This window comes from Anarrhichthys ocellatus, unplaced genomic scaffold, assembly GCF_004355925.1.
Source record: "Anarrhichthys ocellatus isolate YVR2014 unplaced genomic scaffold, GSC_Weel_1.0 scaffold40, whole genome shotgun sequence".
Lineage (NCBI taxonomy): Eukaryota > Metazoa > Chordata > Actinopteri > Perciformes > Anarhichadidae > Anarrhichthys > Anarrhichthys ocellatus.
Window position 1 is genome coordinate 4,483,209 of NW_022280070.1, and position 9,815 is coordinate 4,493,023.

General features: G+C 42.2%; 1 protein-coding gene across 1 annotated transcript; it reads right to left on the reverse strand.

The window, feature by feature from the left end:
* Positions 1-4,115: 4,115 nt before the first annotated feature.
* socs3a (suppressor of cytokine signaling 3a) lies at positions 4,116-6,747 on the reverse strand. The gene is made up of 2 exons (XM_031867667.1): positions 6,583-6,747; positions 4,116-6,081 (listed from the first exon to the last, which is right to left on the reverse strand). The coding sequence occupies exon 2, from the start codon at positions 5,951-5,953 to the stop codon at positions 5,336-5,338; it is 618 nt and encodes a 205-aa protein (XP_031723527.1). The 5' UTR covers positions 5,954-6,081; positions 6,583-6,747; the 3' UTR covers positions 4,116-5,335.
* Positions 6,748-9,815: the final 3,068 nt, after the last annotated feature.

The following is a 9,815-nucleotide window of genomic DNA, read 5'->3' on the forward strand; positions in this document are numbered from 1 at the left end:
TGCCCCTGGTCTTGCATTTTACAACTTTTAGGACCTCATGATTTAAAGGGCTATAAGTGTTTGATTGCATCTCCTTTGACTCTGGAGTGGTAATAGAAATAGGTTTACTTACAATGGTTCAAACTTTGCTTCTTACTTTTCAAAAGTGACCAGAAATAGGCATACAAGCCATGGTTGAGGAGCTATTCCTGATTCATTTTGGGTAGGCCTATGTTAGTTTAGGCCCTTTTTTCCAATAGGGCTAGAGCTTAAGATATTAATGTAAAATAACACATGAGTCTAGTAGAATTAAACTTGCACTATCCTAATATGTTTGTGTACTTTGTGCATTGCTTTCCTGAAAGCTGGGATCTAGTGAAATATGTCATAAGACTAAAATAGCCATGGTCATTTTGAGAAATTGCCAGAAAAGGTCATGCACAATGCCGTCAATGGTTTCTAATTTTGTAGCATTGCCTCATATTTATTTCAGCTTCATCTGTTGTTTCTCTTCTCTGTGTGAAGATGGAATTGCAGATTTTTAGTGTTACAGCCAGGCAGAGGAGTGGAGCACAGGGAAGTGGAGTGCTAACAGTAAATCCGGAGGCCTGGAGGAGGAACAGGAGGAGCGTGCCTGGAGAAGAGTCTCAGTGGGTGGGACTAGCGGGCCATGGTGACTCACTGCTACTCGCTGGTTGGCTCTCGTACCTGGCATCTGGAGCTCATTGACAATGACTCTCTATGGCAACCAGAAGTTGTGGAATTGTAAACAGACTGAGAGACTGCAATGACGGGCTGGAACCAGGCTTTCGCAGTTTCTCCACCACACGCTCAAGAGCCCCAACAGGACTGCCAGCCTACGCACATGTTTAGGTCAAAGGGAGCAAATGAGGCAAATTACACATACACACAAAGTCACATAGAGACAAAGGCCTTTCCCCTTGCACATTCTGTGTATAATTATGCAACTTTCTGCAGCATTCAGGATTCATCAAGGCATTTTTTTTTCAGATTTAGAGTTATTTTGCCACTGTAGAAATTAGATAAAGAGTAATAAATGATTCAAATACTTATTTTATTGCAAATTAAACACTTGGTCAGGTTCCTGTGAGAATATTGTTTGAGAATATTTGAGAAGTAAAAAAATAAAAAACAACTATGTCCCCTATATTGCAGAAAGCTGCACTATTTCTTTCTGACTGGATTTGTGTGGCCTGCAGTAAGTTGAAAAGCGTCTGTAACCTTCCTCAGTTTTTGCATAATAAACACTATAATATAACAAAAAGTTGGAAGAATCGCTAAACACTGCAGAGCAGCAGTTCCCTGGGGAACTATCTCTCAGTAATTGCTCCCAGAACTACAAGTAACTTCATATAAAACTACATTAGTATCAGTGATGCATTGAGTCAGAAACTGTCGGGCTGGAATTCAAAAAGCCTCTTACTTACAAAATAATTTCAGTTTCTGATAAGACAGCATTAGCTCTACATGCTAATGCTAGAAATGATGCCAGTGAGCCAGAATAACAGACAGTGTGTGCAGAGCCTTTTACAAACTGAGCTGTCAGAAGCAGAAGTTTCCCTTAATTTCCTCCTCATCTTCTGCTCCGGTGAGTCTTTGACAAATAGTCAAAACCTCGTGGGAGCAGATGCAAAAGATGCTAGCTCAGCCGTCCAAAAACCTACATCTATGTAAATCTTCCAATATGCAGAATCAAAATGTATCTGGAATCGTTTTGAATATGAATGGTTAACCGACTATGCTAAATTACCTGACCGTTTACCGTCACTTCTGTCTTTGTTTGGGTTACTTTTAACCGTGCTTCCTGGTGAATACAAGTCGAGTTGATTAATGTTTGTGTATTACTCATCTTTCTGTCATGTTTGCCATCAGTGGCAGTGTACACAATCATTTGTGACGTCTAACTGGAGAAACGAGTCCACAAAATTCCACTTCCCGCTTGTAACACGACCAAGAGGCTGACGTAAATGGATTTTCCCAGTCGTTGTATTTTACCATGAATTGTATTTTCATAAATCCACCGTGACATTAGGCACTTCAATGTGCTAAACTAAGTCCGGCTGATTCAGGGACAGTGTGCTGAAGGACCTATTTTCTTGGAAAATTGTCTAATCTATATGCTGTCAAGGTCTCCATTTGTACAGCCATTATACTTTCAAAAAACTAAAATACCAGAGTAATCTTGATATTCTGCATGTGGCAGATTAAAGAGATTCTGGCTGACAAGCAGTATAATTAAATGCCTGTACTTTCTTAGCTAAACCTGGTGTGGCAGCTTGGTTTGAGAAACGATTGTGTAGGTACAATGACAAATATATGGCTTGTGTGAGCAGCGCTGTGACTCTGCAGTACTTGTTCTCTGGAATCACATGACAAAGGACTACCAGAGAATTTCTCCTGAGCACCGCTGCAAGTTGGCATTCTTTAAATAGGCCAGACTGGTTGCAGCTGGCTTTTAAAGTGTTACTGTCTGTCATGCATTAATGCCTTTAAAAAGGTTAATGTTATCAAAACATTTACAACAGTGTTGACTGGCAGATGCTCCAAAGCACTCATCACATAATAAACTGTACAGAATGTGATTTAAAGAGTGATATGATGATTTTTGACTGCACTCATTTGGTATTATTACACACAAAGGGGTGTATTCTGTAGTTCCAGCCTAATCCTGCATTCATCTCAACCATAAATATGATTCATTATGTTTCCAAAATCCTCTCGTTGTTTAGTTCTGTGTAATTTAAGGGCGGATGTTTCATATTTTACAAGGAAAGCAAAGCATTTCCAAAATAGCCATTCTCTGGAAGATTAATTACATTTTTAAAAGACCCTCTGTATTTAAGTCGAACAATGTTAGGTGATATTGAGACGGTGAGAAAAATAATATTTTTTCCTGGACCACTCACAGCGCACAAATCACCTCAGAGACCCCTTATCTCTCTGAAACCTCTTCGCTGAGCCCCTTTGGCTGAGAGGAAACAATAAAGTGCTGTGGATGCAGGTAGACCAGGAGCGGATTCCCGTAATTATGTTGGATATGGAGGTTATTCCCGTTCATCCATCATTTTAGCGGTTTGCCGTAAATGTGCATGTGTTCCTGCACTGTAGTTGCTCCTAATGAAGACTTGAGGGATCTGTGCTTTCACAGTATTGTAATAAAGAAGTCACATCTGGGGTGGTAGTTAATCCCAATTAGTAGTAGATATATTTGACCAACAATATGTTGGATTTTACATTTGAATTAGTTACTTTTTGTATTGAGAGTAGCTCCCAATAACCGTACTGTCTGCCCTGTCTATACGCCCTCGATTACCGGTTAAGGTGCACCATGTGCGACCATGGATGGATTACCGAACAGGTAAGGGGCACCCTGAGCCAGACTACAACCTCAAGAGGATGCAAAATGACCAGAAAGAGATGCAAAATGACCATGGAGAGATGCAAAATGACAACAAAGAGATGCAAAACAACCAAAAACAGATGCGAAACCACCAAAAATATATTTCTTTGAATCTGTGGGTCTTGTTCTAATGTAGGAGCCAAGACAGATGGGGGCCCTTTCCATGTCTGTGCTCAGGGGCCCATTGCCTCATAACCCATGTGTGCAACAGTAAATACAACTTATCGTTGTGCTGAAGTAAACGTGTTGACACATTTCTAACTACTATTTGTCTACAGGGCGGGGGGGGGGGGGGGGACATTTCTGAGAAGTTCTAAGCTTGTAAGAGGCGTACATGTTACAAGCAGGCTTCATTATGTAAGTGCACGTGAGAGCATGTTAGGTCACACTTTCACCTGGAATCCAGTGAGTCACGGCAGAATACAGTATTCAGCTCATAATTCTCTGGATTGCTATTTACTGATAACATGATGAGATATGTTTGTGTTTAGTGTATCTGTATCTGGGTCGAGGAAGACTTTAAGAGGAGATCATTAAGTGAACTGGTGGCCTGACCTCTGCAGCGAGTTAACAAAATCAAATGTGATGTTATCAAAACTTATCTAAAGGATCCATGCACACAATGAGCAGTGTGATTCACTATTAGTCCGTTTTTCACTGCCTGTGGAAATAAAAGTTTCAATCGTCATCAAATAAATCAAGCAGTGAGATCTCATTTCATAGAAAAATAGTGCCCTTTTATTATAAATTAATGAAATGTTCATACAAATATAAATAAGTGCAAAGTCGTATCAGTCTGCTTGCTTCGTCAAACACATTTCTTCAAGCGTCCACAGCCAGTAGTTTGGCTGGTAGAAAGTACATCTTTATAAAAGACAGCACAAAAACATCTTCACTCATGTAACCTCATGAAAATAAGACACATTTTAACTCTTCTCCTTATTGGGAAAATACAGGTACCATGTTTAATACATTCATTTTGCAAGTGATGGCAATCCTTTCTGTGCCACAAATACTACCACATCTTTTGGCATATTGATATATGTATTTCCTCACCACTGAAGGCATATTAAGCAGTGGTACTGTTCTCTCAAGTAAGATCCTCTAGGATTCATTCATGTTTCAACAAGCTGCTCCCTAGTTCAGGCAAGTTTTGGCGAGAACCCTTCCTCTAAACAAAATATCAGAAACATGTCTTCTTTATTTTCTGGTCTTAAAAACATCTTATAAAAGTCAGATATTTTTTTTTTTCAGTTTTTCCATCGTGGCTGGTACAAATATGCACCCAGGAGGCCATCAGTGTCCACTGGTTTGCACTCTAACTTTCCATTGTCTGTCAATTTCCCAGGATGCTGGAAGGACGTGTGCGATACGTCCAAGATTATCATCGGAGGTCAGCAAAAAAAGCCAGCCTGACCGGCTTTAATGGATGGATGATTTCTCTGAGGCTGATGTGTGTCTGTGTGTGTGTGTGTGAGCCCGACAGACTCACAGCTCATTTGGTTAGCAGCAGCGGAGGGAACCTGTGTGTCATCGGACTTTAGACAGCTGACTGTGACTCTCACTTCAGTTTTCAGTAAGTTGCATGTCATCAGTGAGGCAGGGGAGGGCTGCGGTGGTTCTCTCTCTCTTTCACACTACCAGATCACAGCAGTGCTCTCTTTCTCTCGGCCTCTCTTTGTGGATTAGTCCCTGATCCAGAGTCTCTTCCTGAAACATGGACCTTAAAGACACCGATGCCCACTTTTCCCGAGAGACCTACACACGTCTTGTCAGCACAATAAACTGCTCCTTTTCACAAGCTCGATCTAGCTCTCGAAGCTGCTTCGATTGATACTCCTCGGACACAGCGTGTGTCTTTGACCGTTAGCCGCTCTGAAACACATCCAGTTTCTTTTAAGTCTTTGCCCCTTCAAGAGCATCAGTCAGACGCCTCTAGATAGGAGCATCATAGTCTTGGAGGAACTCCTTAAGAGGATGAGGGAGTTGGTCTCTTTTAGTAGAAATGTCCAAATGTCCATTGACTGTTTTCCTGCACAAGTGCTGCAAAGTGGAAAAGCTACATGAGAGAGGTTTGACGAGCTCCAGAGGGATCTTCTCCCCTCCAGAGTAAATGTAGTACATATTCCCACTGCGAGTGTTCGCTTTGCTCTGAGGCATGTAGAAATGGACCAGCTTGAGGACGCAGTCAAAGTGGGGAACAGAGTGAATGTTCTTAGGGTCTGTCTGGAGGTAAAAAGAGGAAGTGTCACATTGGATGCGCAGGTTCTTGGTGCCCGACGCCGTCTTGATGCTGAGGGCAAACAGGTGTCGGTTGTCGGAGCTGTCCCTGACGAGGAACGTGCCGTTGGTCTGGGCCGCCAGCATGGCGTTGGCCTCCTTACCAGTGATGGTGGCCCAGTAGAAGCCGCTCTCCTTGAGCTTGTGGAGCGTGGCGAGGACCATCTGGTACTGCGTCTTGGAGGTGAAAGTCTTGTAACGTTGAGGCAGCCGCATACTGGAGTCCAAGAGGCTGCTGCTCATTGCGGTGTCAAACTTGCTGTAAGTTACCATGGCGCTGTGCCAGTTCTCTAGGCAGCTTGGGGAGCACTGGGCACCACACAGACAGGAGAAGGAAAAGGTGGAGTCAAAGAGCGGTTCAGAGAGCTGCGATGAGGTCAGTCTGTCTGGAAGTGAAGCACCTGAAGAGACAAAAGAGGGGACGTTAGTTTGAGCTCAGTGTGGGAACAGATGATAAACATTCAAATGCATTTTTAAAGTTTAACAGTGACATAGCCAAGATTTGTTTAACTAACTATTTTTCCAGATGTGGAAGCTCTGTACATCGTGCGCGCTTAAACATCAGCTTTGTGTTTGTCAGCTAGAAACAAAAAAATATACGCAAACTGCACGACTCCTCTCTCCCCTATTTGAGAGGAAATGTGGCTTTAACAGCGTGTTTAGATAAAATGCCTCTATGTAAATTCCATCCATTTCGGGGAAACTTTGTGTGTGAAATGTGCCCTCGGGACTCGGTCAGTTCCAGTAAAGACACCGTAATCCTCATTACGCAATTTAAAACGCCAATGGCCGTTTAACTACCTCGCTCAGATAAACGCGCAAAACATTATTTATCCACGTTTGTATTGTATGCATAGATGAGAAATATGAGAATATGAAGAAAGAAAAAAACAGATCCTCACCTTCAATGTTTCTCCAAATTCGCTCTTTTAAAATAAATCCAAGTGCGCGGCCGCTGTCTGTTCACAGTCAGGACGATACAGACGTTTTAAAGTTCTTTGGCAACAAACTTCGGACTTGTAAAGTAGTCTTCTCTGTGTGTATCAGCCCGAGTGCTGCCCTGTGGAACTGTGAGTGAATAGTGAAGAGGAGAGGAGAGAAGTCATTATAAATGTGAGGAAACTCCTCCCTTCCTCGCTCTTGGCAGATTGACAAGCGTATTTTTTATTTTTTTTCCTGCTACGAGAAGCGTCCTCCCCCTGCTGTTTTTCCAAAATGAAGTTAAGGAGGAGTTCCAAGCAATACTTATTTACCGTTGGTAACCTAGAGTCAGTCTCTTTAGGGTCTTATAAACACTTTAAATAATACTTTTTTTTATCATTATTTAAAGCACCAGCTATATAATTCGATATTTTATGATATGCTCCTTTCCTCTTTTTTTTTTTTTGGTCGAAGTTCCGCTTTCGCGTCATGTATGAGGTAATGATTTAGTCGCAGCTCTGTGTATTCGGTTTCCCAGAAATTCACAGCAATAATAGCTCACATGCTGAGCACCAGTCCTCCAGAGAGGGCGCCAGATTGTGTGTAACTTCATTCAGCACATCTTTATTTCCCAATAGCAAATAGTTGGTATCCAGGGACAGCCGATTATTGACTAATTGTTGTGAAGTTGTGCGTCTGTTCTTTCTTTCAGTCTTAGAACATATTTTATGATTGCTTTTAAGTACTATCCTCAGATCCATGGCAAAATCAAGTGAGGGCTCTGCACTTTGTTAACATGTCAATGAATATCTCAATATGTGCTCTTCATTATCTCTATTGTTCTTAGTTAGTGAGTTAACTATGCTATTTGTACACAGTAAGTGGGGGCTGGAAATGAATGACAATGTTGTAAAACACTATTGTAATGATATGAAGTATTATTGCCGTTATAGGATAAATTGCAAATGTTGATAAATACTATAAATGAATGAACACTTAAAATATCCTCATAGGTGCTTAAATCTACATTAAACCATCTATTGGTTGTTTATAGTAAGTATGATTGCTAAATGATGTGTTTTATAATAATCCAACAAGAAAAAAGTAGTAGTACTGTAGTATAGTAGTATGCATTTTTATTTTTTTTTATTTTGGGAGGGGGGGGGCTAAATCCTATTTCATCTAAATGAATAAACAAACTTGGACAGTCCATTGCTGATTCTCACCTATCAGATGAAAAAAAGTGTATTTCCAGGAGCTCTCCTACCACTGCGGTGACCCTACCTAACCCTTCCCTTGACCCCACCCATACTGTGAGACTTTCTTCATCATCACGTTATAATAAATACCATATCAGCATTAGACTGTCTAAAGGAAGCTGAGTTCAGATCCCCGCATTAAAGACTAGTCCTATTTTTCTGAAGAAAGTTGTATCTTTGGCAACATGCCTCTGACTGATAGAGTGCTCATATCCACACCAGATCCCTCCCTGCTGACTCATCTATGACCGCCAGAAGCCTCAGGTGGTTATTGTACGGCACATTCACTGGTATCATTTCGGGCTTTGCCATCCTTTATCCAACTCACTCATTGCAATCATCATGTAGAAGACAGAAAAGCTCTGACCCTTCTCTGCACAGACCAAACCTCGGCTGGGAGCTGAAAAGGCAACGGACTGACGCCACGGAGCCTGAGTGGGTTTTGGTAAAAGCCAGCTGTGTCGACAGAGGTGAGTCAGGTGTTGTCTGATTCAGACCACCAGCAGGATAGGAGGGTAAGGGAAATTACTAGGATAGCCTCGTAACAGTCCGCTTCTTTCCAGAAAGTCTATTGTGTCATCGGCATGAGGCATGTACTTAGCATCCAAATTCTCCTCCGGGACCATAATGCGTGTCAATGAAAGGAAGAAGGTAAGGAGAAACCCCCACACCCCACACTTTAGCTCATCACATCTCCAAGGAAACCACTATGCACATTATTACAGTATGCTGACTTGGCTTTTAGCATGTATACTGTAATTTCCCAAGTCAATTACACTTTTGATACAAAGACGCTCCAGTAAGGAGGACGGCGCTGGAAAAAAAAAAACCTGTAAGTGCCCCCCAGACGTCAAGACGGTGTGTGGTTAACCAAAGGCAAACCCTCAAACGGTTGGTCAGTCGGCTGACGAACCAAGTGACCTGGAGCTGAGAAAGCTTTCTACGCTGGAGCTGTAGCACGCCGCGAGACCTCGGCCAAACATCTGAAGCTCGGGGTGTGAGTCTTGGCAATGACAGATTTGGCTCTGTAGGCGATGCGTGTGTGTCCCTTTCTGTGTATCCTAATACTCTAGGCTTGCCACAAGAAGTGGAAGAGTGTCAGTTCACATTCAAAGTCAATGAAATGGATTTTTATTTAGCGGAGGAGACAAGGCCTCACATGACAGCTTGTTGCTCTAAACAACTGTTTGGTACAAAAGGCAGCTGTTTAGGTTTTCCCACACTGACTCAGAAATTTACTCGAGCTCATGGTTTCCCGTAAACCCCATTGGGTACGAGGGGGGGGGGGGGGGGCGGAGCTGCGGAAGCGGAGCTGCGGAAGCGGAGCTGCTCGGTCTCGCAGTTTTTCACTGAACAGGGAGATCTTTTGAAAAAAATCCGCGTGTTTTGCCAATTCCATGAAATTGTTTGCGGTGTTGGCAGTTACAAAGGCATCCCTTATTGTTTGTACAGCTGAATACAGTGAGCCCTGAGTTCAGGTTGAGTCAACAACATCAGCAAATGTTATTTATTGAACAGAATCGTGCCATTATGGGGGGGGGTTTCAATAACAATACAGTCTGTTTCACTAAAACCTTTGAACGACACTGAGTAAATGAAAGGGCTGAAAGAGAAATTGATACTATGAGATGTGAAATTACACTGTATGATTCAAATCAGGTAGTGTGGAACTGTCACTGCTGATTAGAGATATGCAGGTAGGTTCCTGGCATATCATTCAATCTAATTCCTGTTAACCCTGTGTCATTATGTACATTAGCTTCACTTCCTGCCTCCCTAAATGTCACAATTTGGTCACTATTGAGCATTTCCTCTTACTTATATTACTTTAAAACTTCCTTGTTGGTTGAGCAAGACTATGACCGTGAGATCAGCCACTAACAATTTCCTGGTAACCCTCTCTCTCTGTCTCTCTCTCTCTGTCTCTGTCTCTCTCTCTCTCTGTCTCTGTTTCT

Excerpts from the sequence above, each read along its gene's own strand:
- socs3a (XM_031867667.1), bottom strand. The coding sequence starts at position 5,953 with ATGGTAACTTACAGCAAGTTTGACACCGCAATGAGCAGCAGCCTCTTG.